Source organism: Thunnus albacares, chromosome 11 (assembly GCF_914725855.1).
Source record: "Thunnus albacares chromosome 11, fThuAlb1.1, whole genome shotgun sequence".
In the NCBI taxonomy this organism is placed as follows: domain Eukaryota; kingdom Metazoa; phylum Chordata; class Actinopteri; order Scombriformes; family Scombridae; genus Thunnus; species Thunnus albacares.
The window spans coordinates 32373797-32390817 of NC_058116.1; the positions used below are offsets into that span (position 1 = coordinate 32373797).

A 17021-nucleotide genomic window follows, 5' to 3' on the forward strand; every position below is an offset into this window, starting at 1 on the left:
TTCTGGTGATCTGGAGGCGGTTTTACATGAGTTTATCACCTCACATCTCAATTACTGCAGCTCCCTTTATGTGGGAGTCGGTCAGTTCTCCATTTCTCATCTGCAAAAGACATGACATCACCCCAGTACTGGCCTCTCTCCACTGGTTTCCAGTGATATATGGAATTGATCCTTTTTTATCAGTTTTTACAGCTCTGAATGGTTAGACACCAGCCTCAGTCCATATTCTACATCCAGACCCCTGAGATCCTCCCATCAGTTACTTCTCTCTGCTCCACCTTCCCAGTTACAATCAAAAGCTATTCCCATCACTGCTCCCAGACTGTGGAACGGAAATTATGGCTTACTATCTCATAATTACAAGATCTTTTCTTGTAGTTTTAAGTAAGTCATAATTATGAGATAAGGACTCTGATTCTTTTTTCACTTTTTGAATGCAATGTGCTTCCATATTTACTGAGCATCGCTGCTCCAGAAGGTCTCCCCGTCTATCACCACTTTTAAATCCAGCTAAAGATCCACCTTAAGTTTTTTATAACATAATAAAATTGTTAACTTTGCCTGTTTCAGTTTACTTACCAATTTATTTTGTATTGTTTTAATTATTTAACGGTATGTGACATGTTTGTTTGTTGTTTTTAATGTGCCCGGTAAATAAACTGGAGCCGTTGTTCCGCCAGCAGGAGGCGCTGTGAGCAAACACACACACGTACACTGAAACAGGAAACCCCGGTCTGAGCATGCGCACTGGATCAGCTGTGGCAACAGAGTCGTTGCGGAGTTAAAAAGTGAAAACTCGGAGCTCGTCTTTGTTCTCCGGTAGTTCTGCGGTGGTTCTCCGGTGGTTCTCCGTTGGCTCGCGATGGCCGGCACCGCGCTGAAGAGACTCATGGCGGAGTATAAACGTGAGTGTCGTCACACCGCCGGCAGCCAATCGGAGCACTTGTAGCGTTAGCATCCATGCTAAGCTAACAGTCCCCGTAAACTGCTTACACCAAACTCCGTTTAAGAATCAGCTTATTTAGTGTTTAATTTGATCCATTTAGGACTTGTGGAAACGTGAGACGGTCAGTCGGCGGAGTTTTCTCACTCAGCCGCCTTCAATGTGATGAAATATCAGTTTATAACGTCCGTGTGTCGGCGGCACGACGCTGAATCAGCTTCATAAACACTGATATTTAACGGCTGATTGTCCGTTTTTTCACCGTTTACAAGGCGATTCAACAACTTCTAAGCAAAATTTGACACATCAGAAACTGTTTAAACAGCTTTAAAACTTCAGCTGTGACGTTTTAACTGTTTCTCACCAGAGTCAGTGGTGAAAAAACAGTATTAATGTTTGATTAACTTCCCTTTTAATGATGTAACTGAAATAACAGACGACCTGCTCTGAAACTGAGATTCATTTACCTCTGTTTATTTATTTATGTATTAATCCAGATGAGTATCAGACAGACCCGTTAGTGCAGAACAGCGACTGTTGACTGTTAGTTACTGTCTGAAAATATAAAGTTAGTAGTTTTTCAGATGGAGTTTGGTGTCTCTATCAGGATTATATTAGTATTCAGGCCAGTTTACACAGTTCTGAGTTAGTTTAACTTTAATGAGATGAAAATGTGCTCAGGATTGATGTTATTGTGATGCTAGCTTGTCAGTGTTACTGTTAGCATGTTAGCAAAGTTATGTTTATGGTTTAATTTAACATTATTTATTATTATTTCATTCAGAAAGATTTACAGTGAGTGTGACAACATGTTAACCTGTGTGTGTGTGTGTGTGTGTGTGTGTGTGTGTGTGTGTGTGTTACAGAGCTGACTCTCAACCCACCTGAGGGGATCGTTGCAGGTGAGACATTTTGAGTCACGTGTTTGTGGTGGAAAATAACTTCAATACATTTACTGGAGTACTTTACCTGAAGGACCAGTGTCTAATGGAAATGACTGGACAGAAATGGAATATAATATTCATGAGTATGTTTTAATTAGTGTGTAATCACCTGAAAATGAGAAACATTTGACAAAAAAAAAAAATCACTCCAGAAATGTCTTTAATTTCCAGATAATAACATCTGTATGTTTATCCTCTCAGTGTGAAACTGATACAGATGTTTTCAGTAAAACTGATGTTACTCATAGTTTTAATAACTTTTTTACTTTATCAGGAAAATTCTTTATTCACAAACACAGTTTTAGTGTCCCAACCTTCTTTCTTTAATTGTGTTCAGCTCAAAGCTTCACTCTCTCGCTCTTACAAACAATAAAAATAAGAATATAACAGAAACATATTTGATTAAACCCCCTGAGGTCAAATTAATCGCCCCTTTCTCATGTCTTTCCTTATATTATTTATTAATACTATTTTTGTTGTTGTTGTTGTTGTTATGAGTGCTCCTCTATTGTGTTGTTCACTTTGTGCAGGTCCGGCCAACGAGGAGAACTTCTTTGAATGGGAGGCTCTCATCATGTGAGTACACAGCTCTGTTCTTTATAATCTGGATCAATCTGTTAGTGACAATTTACATGAGTCTGGATTTTTGGGTTTTTCAAAGCCGTCTAAAAATTAATCTGGAACTGTTGTCATAGCAACAAGTCTGTAAACCCAAACCTGCTATAGTGCAGGTTATTGACAGTCAGCTGAACCACAAACATGAACTCTGTCAGATACAAATGTCTGTTTGTTTTTTATAATGAAAAAATGTCGTCATTATAAACATTATAAAGCTTTTTCTTTCTTTCTTTACCTTGTTGACACAAACTGCTCTGCATGTGAATAATACAAGCAGCTGGTTGTCTCCATATTTGTTTTGGGACAAGATAAAGGGCGTTCTGGCAGGATTTACAGGTCGTCCACCTGCAGAACTCCAGATGTTACAGAGCAGTGGTTCAGTGTGATCACTCAGTCAGAAGGTTTCTGCCACTAGGAAACAATCTCCAGTTCTTCAGGTTTGTCTCCAGCTTTAGTTCAGTGTACATAGTAAACCAGACACTGAGTGTCCACATACTTTTGGCCGGTTAGTGTGTTATTGTCAGTGTGACCAGCAGGTGTCACTGCTGCCAAACTAACAGCTGAGCTCCGTCTGAACAAACCAGTGACTCAGCAGGAGAACAAGTTCAGATCTCTTTAACGTCCTCTGAGCTCAGGTCACATACTGGTCCTGATACAGTCCTGATACAGTCCTGATACAGTCCTGATACAGTCCTGATACAGTCCCGAGTCCAAACACAACTCTGACAAACATAAACACATTTTCTACATTTTAAATTAAACAAAAGAAGCCAAAGTTCTTGGTTTTCTGTGTCATACGTGATGTTTTGGACATTGACCAGACATTTTGAAGACGTCACCTTTGACTCTGACAGTGATGTAATGAGCCTTTTCTGCCTTTATACAGACAAAACAATCAATGGAGGAAATAATCATTGATGAAAATGTTGTATAATATCATAATAATTGTTAGTTGCAGCCGTACAGATGTGATTCAGCTTAACTGTAGTTTCTGCTGTAGTTGAGATGTATTGGGCTGCAACATTATCCATCAATCTGCTGATTATTTTCTCAATTAAAATGTCAGAAAATAGTAAAAATTGTCTGTTTATAATCTCTTAAAAACCACAGTCATGTCTTCAAATGTCTTGTTTTGTCCGATCTGTCTGTCTGAGTCGTCCTGAATCCAGAGATACTCAGATTACGACGATCTTAAGACGACTAAATTGCCAAATCAAGTAATTCTCCTCCTACTGGGCATGTGCGGAGGACAGAAAACCAGTGAAGAAGAAACAAACTTTTCTTTTCTGTTTCTGTAGCGACTTCCTGATGTTTCTTAAGTGTTAAACACAAGCAGCCGTTCAAGAGCTTTAAACAAAGTCAGTCTAATTATGAATCCAACCAAACACTCTGGACAAAATATCCAAAGTGAAGCCGAATGTGAAGAGATTCAGTTTCTAATGTTATGAAACAAAGATGTGACCGTTGTGAGTCCGATCTTCCTCCAGAATAATGTGCAAAACTCTCAGATTATTTTAACATTTTCTTCAGTCACATGCAGTTTTAAATCCCTCTTTGAACTAACAGGCTTACAGCAACAGTACACAGAATAATTTTACTACTTCCTCATCAAATGTCATTGTATTTCAGCCAAATTTATAAAGGCCGGAGATGCAGAGTAAGCATCATTTTCCAGTGTAAACATCAACTCGGCGGTGCTCTCTGCTGGACAAACTGTAACAGAGACTTTTCCATTTCTGTCCTGACATTTCTTGGTCTTCATCAGCTGATATGTATGCCGATACTGGTTTATCCACAATAACAGTGTCCAGGTTATAAATAAAAACCTTTTGTTTGGAGTGAAATGATTATTGGATTATCAAAATATCCATTAATGTTCTTCTCATTGACTGATCGCTCAGTTTTCTGTATTTCTCTGATTTCCAGTTTGTCTTTATATGTTTGGTTGTACATCCGTTTGGTTTGGACAAGTCTGTCTCATGTGAGACTCGAAGCTGCCGTAAACGTGATGTCAGTGAAGGCAGCAGCTGGGTGTCATCATCATTAGTTGTAATTGAGCCTCTTGTTGTTGTTGTCGTTAGCGTGCCAGCAGCTTCGGTCTGCCCTTCAATTTAACCTGCAGCTCATTCAGAGTCAAACGGTCCACATTCCTGCTGCCGCTGCCCGCCCGATGACATCACTGTCACCACATCCCATCATTACCTGGGACAGTCCTCAGGTGTAACTGCTCTCAAGCACTCGCTCCCCTGCTGCAGGGCTTTCCTGTTCTGTCCCACCAACAGTCCAAAACCCAAACATATTCAGTTAATCATGATAAAGAGCTGTAACAATTGAGTAAACAATTAGTTGGTCAACAGAAATTAATTATAGTATTAAGTATTTTCTGAAGCGATTTAATCGGTTTAGTCACTTTTGCTTGAAACAGATGAAAACATTTCATTGGTTTACTTCATCTCAGATATGAGGATCAGATGTTTTTTTCTTTCTACCATATGATAACCAGCGTTTTTCACTCTACTGACTTTTAATAGTATTATTTTTTTATTTCTTGATTAATAAATATTAACCAAGAAAATAATCGTCAAGTTAATTAATAATGAAGATAATCGTTAGCTGTGTTCATATAAAGACGTTAAACAGAAAAGCCGAAAATCCTCAAATTGAAGAAGCTGACAGCAGAAAATTAAATTAACAATTAATTACAGTTTGGAGAAGAAGTGCTGCTCCTCCTAAAGGATGGTTGTGGTGGTGAGTGCTGTCCTAATATGTTGTTCTGAAATGTCTCATAGATGTCCAACCACCTAAAGGCCCACTAGAATCTTCTAATGGACAACTAGAACCTCCACACCGACTACTAGAACAACTCACTCACTAGAACCACTAACAGGATTACTTTGGTTAGACTAGTACCTCTTAAAGAGCTACTAGAATCAGTTACAAGAATAACCACCATAAGGGACCTCCTCAAGGACCCCCATCCTCCTCAGTGATCATTAGAACCACCTAAAGGAACCCTAAAGTCTACTAAAATCCCTAGAACCACCTAAAAGACACCTAGAACCTCTCCAATGACAACCAACACCTCATAAAGTACCACAAGAACCACATACAGATTTACCTCCTCGGTTACCACTAGTGCCTCTTAAACCACTACAACTTCCTCAGTGATAATTATAACCACCTAAAGGGCTGCCGCAACTTCCTCAATGATCACTAGAACCACCTAAAGGAATCCTAAAGTGTATTAAAATCCCTAGAACCACCCCAATGACCACTAGCACCACCTTAAGGATGACGGTGATTGAGTGTGCTGTCTAACAGGTTGTTCTAAAATGTCTCATAGATGTCCAACCACCTAAAGGTCCATTAGAATCTTCTCACCGACACCTAGAACCTCCCTAATGACCACCTGCACCTCCTGTACGAACCACATAACATGAAAACTTCATTAGTTACCACGAGTACCTCTTAAAGAAAACTCTAAACTCCTCAGAGATAATTATAACCACCTAAAATACCCCTACAACCAGAACCTCCCAAAGAATGTTCTCAAAGATCACTATAACCCCTTTTGCTCCTCCTTTATGATCACAAGAACCATTTAAAGGAGTGCTGGAACCATCTAAAGGACCATTAAAACAACTTCAGGAACCACTAGAACCTCCTCTGTGACCAAAGTAACCTCCTGACAAACTAAACTGTTTCAGTGCTGAGGTGAACACTACAGCCTCTATCAGACTCTCAGTGAACTCTGCATTCTGGTTTTGATGTCATCAGTTTGTTGTTTTCCCGACAGACTGATAAAACACCCGCCTCACCTGCCTCAGAAATACGTAGACCCTCCTCTGATTGGCAGTGCAGATAACCAATCAGAGTGTGTGTGTGTGTGTGGTTATTTCATTCTGCGGTCAGTGTAACTGATGGTGGAGGAGGTGAAGCAGAGTCGGAGATGATCAGATCAGATCAGTTTCAACAGGAAGGAAGACAGACTGTGAGTCCAGATAACTGATAGATTCAGATATTCAAACATCCACCTGAACACTGATAATCAATCACCAAACCGCTGCGTGACACTCAATGATAAAACACTTTTTACCGACACTTTAATGATGCTTCTAAACGCTTTGATTCCTGCAGCTGTGATCAGAGCTCATGATGCAGTACAACATCAGTGATGTTCTACTTTCCTACTTTATAAATTTAATTATTGAAACAGGTTGTCTCACTTATATCAAAACCAGTTTTTCAACAGAGACCAGTGCGCAGACAAAGAGTAGACAAGCTAAACCCAGAAATTTACACAAAATTGAGAAAGAAATGAGAAATTTTGATTTCAGAATGTGTTTAGAGTTCTGTTTGAACCAGAGATGTAGATAAAGGGAAGTGTGTCAGTCGACTGTTGTTCTACCCCGAACAGCTTCAGTGTTGTGAGTGCTTGAATAACAAGGTTGTTCTAAAATCTTCTGTTGGTGTTCAGCCACTTAAAGAACCACTAGAACCTCTTAAAGGACTGGTAGAATATCCTAAAGGAGACCTTGAATCCCATAAAGGACTGCTAGAACCATTTAAAGGAACCAGAGAACTTTCAGAAGGACGGCTAGAATCTCTTGAAGAACAGCTAGAACTGCCTAAAGGACTGCTAAGACCTCCTACAACCTCCACAAGGACCACTAGAACCACTTAAATTACTCTTAGAACCTCCCGGATCCTCCCTGAAGGAACATTGGTGGTGGAGAACTCCATAATCTACCACAGGTTGTCAACTACCTAAGGACCTCAAAAAATATCCTATAAGCCCATTAGAATTTTTTAAAGAACCCTGAGAACAACAGAAAAGACCCGCCTCAATGACCACTGGAACCACTTACAGGATGACCCCCTCGGTTACCACCAGAACCTCTTAAAGAAGCACTTGAAACACATCGCAGTCACCGCTTTAACCACCTAAAGTACCGTTACAGCTGCCTACGAGACCACTAGAGAACATCATCTGTAACCTAAAGAACCTCACCAGTGATCACCAGAACCTCTTGCAGGATCCCTAGAACTTCCTCAGTGACCACTAGAACCTCCCAAAGCAACCTCATTACCCCCTCTGTATCCTCAGTGATCATATGTACCCTCTAAATGACCTGTAGAACTTCTAAATGACCTGTAGAACTTCTAAATGACATACAGAACCTCCTAACTGACCTTTAGAACCTCCTCAATGATCTGTAGCACCTCCTACTTGAAGTATTTCAGTGTCTGTTTGCCTCAAATAAACTTTTTCTACTTCGATAAACGTGTCTTTGCCCCAGTTTGCGCTGCTCAGGGTGAATTTGGGCTATGTTTGGGTCTTTACATTGACTGAATATGCTTTTGTGCCACCTTGAAACGAGTTGCATTCAGTCTTAACACACCTTAAGGACTTCAGTACTTCTCTGTTTTTAAATGATTCACTGAGAAGTGAAAGGAGACACAAGTTGTATAAAAATAAGAGTAAAAATATTTAGTTCTTCATCTGATTTAAACTCATTTTTATTCCACTTTTCAAACCACTCACAGGATCTATTAAAATGTTCTTGATTTTTGACAGATTTGACGTGATTTGTCTTGTTTTCTCATCGTTCAGCTCATCTGTCTTTCCCTGTTCTTCAGGTTCTGTTGTGGTGTAAACGAAGCTGTGGTGCCACATTAAAGCAGCTAACACTGTCTCTCTGTGTCTCAGGGGTCCTCAGGACACCTGTTTTGAAGGTGGAGTGTTTCCAGCCGTCCTCAGTTTCCCGTCTGATTATCCTCTCAGTCCTCCCAAGATGAGGTTCACCTGCGACATGTTTCACCCCAACAGTAAGTCCGCAGCTCACAGTCCCAGATAATCTGACCCGACCGGTCACGTGACCGTCTGAAACAGCTGAAACCTGCTGACGCTGAGTTTGACTATAAACCCGTCATTTGACCCGTCAGAACACGCCGTCATTAGCGCCGTGATTAGTGGACTGCAGTCTGGGCGGTGATGTCATAGCAGGGAGACGGTCTGAGCACGCTCCGTGCTGATTAGAGGACGGGATGCTCGCCGCTGGACCCTTCATCATGACACATGTTTGTACTCCTCACCGATAGCCTGAACCCTCAAACTACCCTTTTAAAAGGTTTGTTCCTAAAGTGAACAAACCAACAATGTCCTCACTTTGAAGATAGAATACAGGAGACAACACACACACACACACACACACACACACACACACACACACACACACACACACACACACACCAGCATAGCCCTCAGCTGAACTTCCTGCTGTAACTGTATCGTCTGATCCTCCATCAACAACCAGCAGCAGAGGAAGATAAAACCTGTGAAGAAGAAAACACAGAGCGTCTCAGGAGTCTTCGCTTATATAACGAACAGCTTTAATTACAGATGCACTTCTATTTCATGCAGGTGAACCAGGTGTGTTTGTTTAGAGACATTTCAGCCTTCACATCAAGCAGATTTCTTATTTTCAACACACGTATTTTGTCGTAATTTAAGAAAATAGACTTTAAAAGATCACAAAGTCGTTTTAAACAGGTGAGGAATCACTTCACCTGTAGTGTCATGACATCACTTCCTGTCTAGCTTCTGTATCTCAACAGTCTCTCATTGGTAGTTTCTTTCATTTGGCTCTTTGTGAAAACATGAATCGTGTTCCTGGAGTCAGACCGTCGTCTCCACCGCAGCAGAAACAAACTACAGCAGCACGGGTCCTCTCCATGAAGCTGCTCTGTGTTTGGTGCTGCAGTCGTCGTTGCTGTTTGCAGCTGTAATCTGAGCTTCTCTCTGTGCTGCTGCTGTTATTACAGACGTGTCTGAACTCGCCGCCGTCCCTCGTCTCCTCTGTCGAACCGTGACGTTTCAGCCCGCAAACCTCTAGGACTCATGGGAAGCGATGTTTGTTAAAAGCTGCTAAAAAACATGAGTATTGAATAAACAACGATATTAGACGGTTTTTCATAAAACTCGTATCACTTATCAGAGTCACACGTTGATTTTAACGAGGTTTTCTTACTTCTGGAGGCTTCGGCTCTATATAATCATAAAAATAAACTTTATGTCGACACTAAAAAGAAGTAAAATAAACTGTAAAACAGTCGTCGGTGATATAACAGCATCATGATCTTAATCGCTGTGATGCCGTGAGATTAAACATAACGAGGAAACGACAGCAGAGTCGTAACAACAGATTCTAGATAAAAACATAAAAAGCTAAAAAGTGAGTCGGTGGATCTGAGACGACGTGATTTATTCTCCTCTCCGAGGAGACGTGAACACGAGGCTGTTTTGTAATGAAAAGCGTCTCCGACCTCCCTCCTGTCACACCTGCAGCTGTCAGAGAGCATGAAGCGCCTGCATGACAGGAAGCCAACAGGAAACACAAATCAGACACACTCTGGTGTTTGACGGCAGCTGAGCTACGTTCATCTGATAATCTCACCTGAGACACGCACACACGCACACACGCACACACTTATACCGCTGACCCCGTTCCCTCCCTCAGACTGAGTCAAACTATCACATCAAGTTGAGTTGAATCAATATAATCAAATAAAGAATCAGCATTGAGTTGCAGTGTGATGAATTATTAATGTTGTCTTCTCTAAACTGTCTGTGGTCCTGGTCTCTGTCCTGCAGTCTACCCGGACGGGCGGGTGTGTATCTCCATCCTTCACGCTCCGGGCGACGATCCGATGGGATACGAGAGCAGCGCGGAGAGGTGGAGTCCGGTCCAGAGCGTGGAGAAGATCCTGCTGTCTGTGGTCAGCATGTTAGCAGGTACGCCGCCACCACCGCCGTCTCATTACATCATCCGTTACATCATCTGTTACATCACAGCGATCAGATCTGATAACGGCCGCCGCTCTCTCTCTCTCTCTCTCTCTCTCTCTCTCGTCAGAGCCGAACGATGAAAGCGGAGCGAACGTCGACGCCTCTAAGATGTGGCGAGAGGACAGAGAGCAGTTCTACAAACTCGCCCAGAAGATCGTACGCAAGTCGCTCGGCCTCTAGAGAAGAAACGTCAGAAACGCTCGTCCTCTCTTCTCCCTCTTTGTTCCCCTTTTTCATCAGCAGACGGACACTCGGAGGAACAAAATCAAGCAACGTTAATGACTATCTCTCATCACCATGGAAACACACACACACACATGCATACACGCACGCACACACACGCAGAGAGTGAGAGATGGACAGATCAATAAACTGATGGACGGGCGACTGGAAGACAAACACACAGCAGCAGGATTCATTTCAGTCTGTTTTTCCATCTTAAATGTTTCTTCTAATCACATCTAATGAGACGTCAGCGGAGAGGAAGGGTCATGTGACATCATCGCGGACCGTTTCTCACCGTTTCAGCGGGACGTTCCGACATGCAGAACCTGCCTGAGAATCATCACATGTACAAGTAATCCAGAGATAGTTGTCTGTATATTGATTAAAGGAGCCGCTAACAGCTGATTCACACGACTTTTAATTGACTCAATGTAAACAAATATAGTTTCACAAATACGCCTGTAAGCAGCAGTGGAAGAAGAACTCAGAGCCTTTACTTAACTACAAGTACTACGACAACAATGAAAAATACTCCATTACAAGTAAAAGTCCTACTACAGTAAAAGTACATAAGTATTATGAGCTTGATGTAGTTAAAGTATTGCAGTAAAAGTACATAAGTATTATGAGCTTGATGTAGTTAAAGTATTGCAGTAAAAGTACATAAGTATTATGAGCTTGATGTAGTTAAAGTATTGCAGTAAAAGTAGTGGTTTGGTCCCTCTGACTGATATATTATTATATATGACATCATTAGATTATTAATAGTGAAGCATCAGTGTTAGAGCAGCATGTTACTGTTGTAGCTGCTGGAGGTGGAGCTAGTTTACACTACTTTATATACAGTTAGCTAGTTTAGTCCAGTGGTTCCCAACCTAGGGGTCGGGCCCCTCCAAAGGGTCAGCAGATAAATCTGAGGGGTGGTGAGATGATTAATGGGAGAGGAAAGAAGAAAAAACAAAGTTCTGATACACAAATCTGTTTTCAGTTTTTGGACTTTTTCTCTAATCTTTGATTTTTGCTGAAATATTGGATCATTTGAACATTTATTGAAATGAAAGCATGTGAGAAGTTTAGAGGGAAAAATCACTATTTGGTGGAGCTGTTAACAACTCATAGACATGTGAAATGTGACCCCGACTACACACTGCTTTTTGTAAGACGTCAAAAGCCAAAAAGGTTGGAAACCACTGGTTTCATCTTTAACAATGTGTTGTATTTTAAAAGCTTGTTATATTATCCATTGTGTCAAATCTTCATCTGAAAAGTAACTAAAGCTGTCAAATAAATGTAGTGGAGTAGAAAGTACAATATTTCCCTCTGAAATGTAGAAAGTAGCATCACATGGAAATACTCAAGTAAAGTACAAGTACCTCACAACTTGTACATCAGTACAGTACTTGAGTAAAAGTACTGAGTAACTTTCCACCGCTGCTTCTATGTCGTTAGCTTGTTTCTCTGCTGTCTCCTGCTGACCTGACGATGTTTCACAGCTCTTTTATTCTCCGTGACGTTTGGTTCCTTCATCGTCTCGGCTTCTCTCAGTTGGACTTTATGCACTTTATCTTCCTGCAGGAGGTTTTTTTTTTTTTTTCACCTTCGTGCTCCTGCACTCTGACACATGAAGCTCCGCCTGGACTGAAAGTGGAGGAGCGGCTCCAGCTGACGATGCAGAGTGAAGTTTTAGTGTGAAGAGTTTCTTTTAATTTGTCTGTTGATTGGAAAAAAAAAAAAAAAAAAAAAAAGAAGTTGTTCATTAAAATACACAGAAGAAGAAGAACGAGTGTGGTGGTCTGATTTGAACCTTGTCAGTTCATGTGTTACTTTATATAATTGATCCATATAAATATAATGTATATATTCAGCACTGTGAGAGTAAAGCGAGGATGCTTTCATAAATAATTACATCAATAGTGTGTATTGATCAGTTAAAGTTGAATAAACAGCAGAAATGTAAAGGAAATCAATATTTGCTGTGAGCAGCTTTGCCTATAAAACAGCAGCAGTTCACCTGCGCACTTATTATTATTATTATTATTATTATAGCAACGTATTAACATCACTGAACAGTGTAAACTCAGTAAATAGTATATTAATTAGTAGTGAAAAACAGTACTCTTCTACCAGTAAGTATTATAGTTTGTGGTTATTGTATGTAATTTAGTCTTATATGAGTCTTTTTATGTTAGTTATGGTGAATACAGGTGGGGGTTCCTCAGGGTTCTGTGCTGGGCCCAGTACTCTTCCATCTTTTTCTTTGTCAAAACCTGGAGCCTACATTACCCACAATGCAGTGGCAGCTAATGTAGCCCAGAGCTAATTAATTAGTAGTGAAAAAAGTACTCTTCTACCAGTAAGTATTATAGTTGGTGGTTATTGTATGTCATTTAGTCTTATATGTATTTGTTTGTATTGTGACGTCTGTTCAGTGGCTACTGTAACTGTTTCCTGTAGGATTAATAAAGTATCGATCAGTGTTTCAGGAACTCGGCAGGTCGGTTGTTCCTGCGTCTTGGAGAAGTTGCCGCAGTTCTTCTTCTGCTGCTTCATGTTAATCCCAGACTGACTCCATCATGTTGAGGTTCTTTATGAGTCCGGCTGCAGGCGATCAGACGCCTCCCTGATGCTGCTGCATGATGGAGAAGATCATAAACATCTGAAGACTATTCTGCTAACATGCTTTAGTGGGCAGGTGTCAGTGGCAAAGCTCTGGCTCTACCTGGAAGACGAGTCTTTTTATGTTAGTTATGGTGAACACAGGTGGGGTTCCTCAGGGTTCTGTACTGGGCCCAGTACTCTTTCTTTTAAAAGACATCGGTTGGATGAAAACAGAAGCAGAGATGTTTTTATTCCTCATATTCTTTTTCTTTGTTAAAACCTGGAGCCTACATTACCCACAATGCAGTAGCAGCTAATGTAGCCCGGAGCTGCTAGCCTCCAGCAGACTCTTTGACTCTTCAAACTACCCAACCGGTGCTGACTCAAGTGACATCATCAGTGACATCATCAACAGGCTTAATACTACTTTTTTAAGGCAACTGTTGTTTTAGCTGATGTTCAGGTCCTGTCTGGTAGAATCAAAATCTAATATCTGAGTGGATTTTTTTATACCTGAGACCTGGTTGAGGTCATGTGACCCGCTGCAGCAGACCGAGCGCCGTTACTGACCTCAGAGAAACGAACATGATGAGCTAGAAAAGCAGGGAGATGAGAAGGTGAGCGAGTCAGGTGACGTCAGTTGTGTTCCTGTCTGGACCTGCTTCTGAAACACCTCCATCAGTTACTGTCACACTGTTATTACTGCTGTGTGTGTGTGTGTGTGTGTGTGTGTGTGTGTGTGTGTGTGGGGGGGGTGTTTAAAGACATTAGCTGCAGTAATGGTGAGTGGAAGGCGTAGTCTCAGTTTTGTCTTGTGTTTATTTTGTAAATAAAGATTATACAAAGATAAATGAGTTTCTCATCCAGAACAGTTTAAACTGGATTAAAGTCAAAGTACGACGAGTAGAAACAACTTACAGCTCGTCAATGACTTGTGATGTAACAGGATGGTTTATGTTAACTAAGTACATTATATATTATTATTCATATGTTTTATTATACATGTTATATTACATTTATTCTGTCCTCCACTGCTGTGTTGGTAACGTTAACGCCACAGAATAGTTAATCTGTCTCTTATTGATTAGAGGTCGCTAATGCTAATAAACTATTCAACTCATTAGCAGTGTGAGGATGTTGATTGACAGCGTGCAGCATCTGTTTGTGTCTTCAGTCACAAAGATGTCATTTAAACAAAGTCATGAAACATCTTCAGGCAGCAAACTGATGCTGATGAGTTTACATCATATCGTTCAGACTGATTATAAGAAGCTTTGTGTGAAAAACTAATTAACATCTGATTGTGTTTAATGTCCAAAACACTGCAGGCTGAACATCAGAGTCAAGATCACAACAAAAACTCCTCAACAAAGTAAACTGTCGGATCAAAACCAACGTCCTGTGACTGAAGATGTTCTCAGTGTGTGTTAATAATAAACACAAACACTGACATGAACATTAATGTGTGTTGATCTGAATGTGAACCGAGACTGAAACTAAACACCAAAGTTTCTCCTGCAGGTAAAAAAAACATCCAAACAGCAGTTAGTGTGACAGCTGATAAGATCTCACAAAGTGTTTCTGAAGGAAAATCCTCCAAACAGCTGCGTTCTGTCACACTCAGCAGGTGTGTGTGTGTGTGATGATAGAGGGAAACTATAATAAAAGACACTTACTTACATTTGTGTGGAAATATTCTGATTATGATTCTACAGCTGGAGCTAAAAGTTCACTTAAAACAGGAAGAATAAAGTCGATTAAAAACTGTAAAACTCAGATGGACTTTTGATCTCATGTTGAAGGTTTTTAACTGAGAGGGTTTAAAACGCTGCAATGACAAAACAACATGGTGTCCGTTAAATCTGAGCTTAATGACATTGATGTTGGTTGTTCTGAGGCGTCCATGTTTGTTCAGTTTCAGTCTTAAAACAACAGTCAGGAGCCTGAATGAACATTAAACCTGTTTTTCTTCCTGTTCATACTGACCAGTAGAAGATCCCTTCATAATGCACAAAATCCAGACTTCAACATTTAAGAAACATTTTAAAAACAACAACAAAAAAAAGATCGAATTAAAGGTTTAAAAAGTTACCGTCAGCACTGTGATGTGTTTACTCAGACATGAAAAGCTGGATCAGCTCTGATGTTTGTGAATCCAGCAGAGAGCAGCCCAAAAGCCCAAATAATCCAGATGTAATCTAAACCTGGATCCAGTCCAGCAGGCAGAGACACTCCCTCCGAGAGCCGTCTGATGTTTCTGCTCCTCAGAAAAAACAGTCCACCAAACCTTCACCCTGAGCTGCAAAGACTCTGATCATTTTATTAACCATCCTCAGTGTTTAGCAGCTGGAGGGACGTTTAAAACTCTGCAACAACAACAAGGAAGGAAATGATGAAATGTTGGTTTAAATAGAATCAACTTTATAACAAACACTGTGGTTTTATATGAGTAAACACACTAAACAGATCATTGACTGGATGAGCTGAAATGTTCTTCAACTAAACAAAGATAAAACTGAAGGATTTGTTTGTTTTTGAAGACAAAGTCAGTCTGAACATTAAAAACCACAAACTGAGTAGAAACGTTGTTGCTGAATCAACATTAAGATCATTACAGTCTCATCTTCTCATTCAAGGCTTTTTCTTTGTTTTTACTATTTTCCCAAATTGATTTGTTATGAAAAATGAACTTGATCGACATTATTATGTATGAAATGCTAATTAGATTTATTTACTTATTAATTGAATTGTTCTGGATCATTCTGATCACTTTAACTCCTGTATATCACCAACAGTGTCATCAAGGCCAACAGCAGCTACTTTGAGGAAACATCTTAGTTTGTTTAACACGTTTCTGTTTACTTCTCGGTTCCAGTAAAGTGTTATTTCATAGTTCTGATGTCTTCAGTTTTGTTCTACAATGTAGAAAATAGTAAAAAATAAAGATAAACCCTGTAAATGTTTGACTGCTGTGTGTCTCAGCAGGATTTATTAAAACTTGTCCGTGTTTCTCTTCAGTAAACTCAGCTACAGTAACGGTGTGTTTACGGGTCAACAGACCTGCAGATGGTTCCAGTGTTGTCCTGATTTTCAGGACTCGGACTCGAACACTGACTGCATTCGGACTCGGAAGTTGAAGACGAGGACTCGAACTTGTTAATTGATGAAGAAGTAATATTTTAGAGGTCAAATTTTCACAAAACCACACCATGGTTCACATCATGCTGCGGCACAGACACTACAGCCGCACACACATTGTTGGTACGGAAGTTCTTTAGCGTGAATGAAAAAGACACAAAGCTGCAATTTGTACCTTAAAGTCCGAAAAAAATTGTATTTGAATCTTATAAAGAAAATCAGAATCGCCAAAAATCCAAGATGCATCATTAATATTAACATGAAACAGCTGTGTCATTTAATGTAACATTAGACCTTTTTATGTGTATGTTGGTGTCAGAGTGGATCCTGGAACTCGACTCAGACTGAACCTTAATGACTCGGACTCAGGTAACGGGGACTCGATTCAGACTCGACTCTTCTTTGGTGACTCAGACTTGGACTCAGACTCAATCAGACTCGAGGGACTCGAGACTCGACTCGGATTTGAGACTTAGTGACTCGACTACAACACTGACTGATTCACAGTCCTCACTAAGACCAGCAGAGAGGATCACATCAGTCCACTTCTCAGATCTTTGCACCAGTTTCATGTCTGTCAAACAACTGCTGCTGCGTTACGAAGCATCCAGACCTGTCAGGTGGTCTGGATCCAGACCTGTCAGGTGGTCTGGATCAGGTCTGGTTTCTGTCTCCAGAGTCCAGAAGCAGCGTTCAGTTTTTATGC

General features: G+C 40.5%; 1 protein-coding gene and 1 long non-coding RNA gene across 3 annotated transcripts; one reads left to right on the forward strand and one right to left on the reverse strand.

The window, feature by feature from the left end:
* The first annotated feature begins 725 nt into the window (after positions 1-725).
* ube2g2 (ubiquitin-conjugating enzyme E2G 2 (UBC7 homolog, yeast)) lies at positions 726-10984 on the forward strand. 2 transcript variants are annotated; one of them, XM_044365407.1, is made up of 6 exons: positions 726-905; positions 1810-1845; positions 2418-2463; positions 8216-8334; positions 10160-10300; positions 10422-10984. In XM_044365407.1, exons 1-6 carry the CDS (start codon positions 863-865, stop codon positions 10532-10534), a joined length of 498 nt encoding a protein of 165 aa, XP_044221342.1. In that variant the 5' UTR covers positions 726-862; the 3' UTR covers positions 10535-10984. The 2 variants fall into 2 exon arrangements, with proteins under 2 accessions (XP_044221342.1, XP_044221343.1); XM_044365408.1 differs by lacking the exon at positions 726-905 and adding an exon at positions 1494-1511.
* LOC122991940 lies at positions 7328-8209 on the reverse strand. Its single transcript, XR_006405950.1, has 2 exons — positions 7699-8209; positions 7328-7657 (listed from the first exon to the last, which is right to left on the reverse strand). It is a non-coding gene; the product is annotated as an uncharacterized LOC122991940 (long non-coding RNA).
* Positions 10985-17021: the final 6037 nt, after the last annotated feature.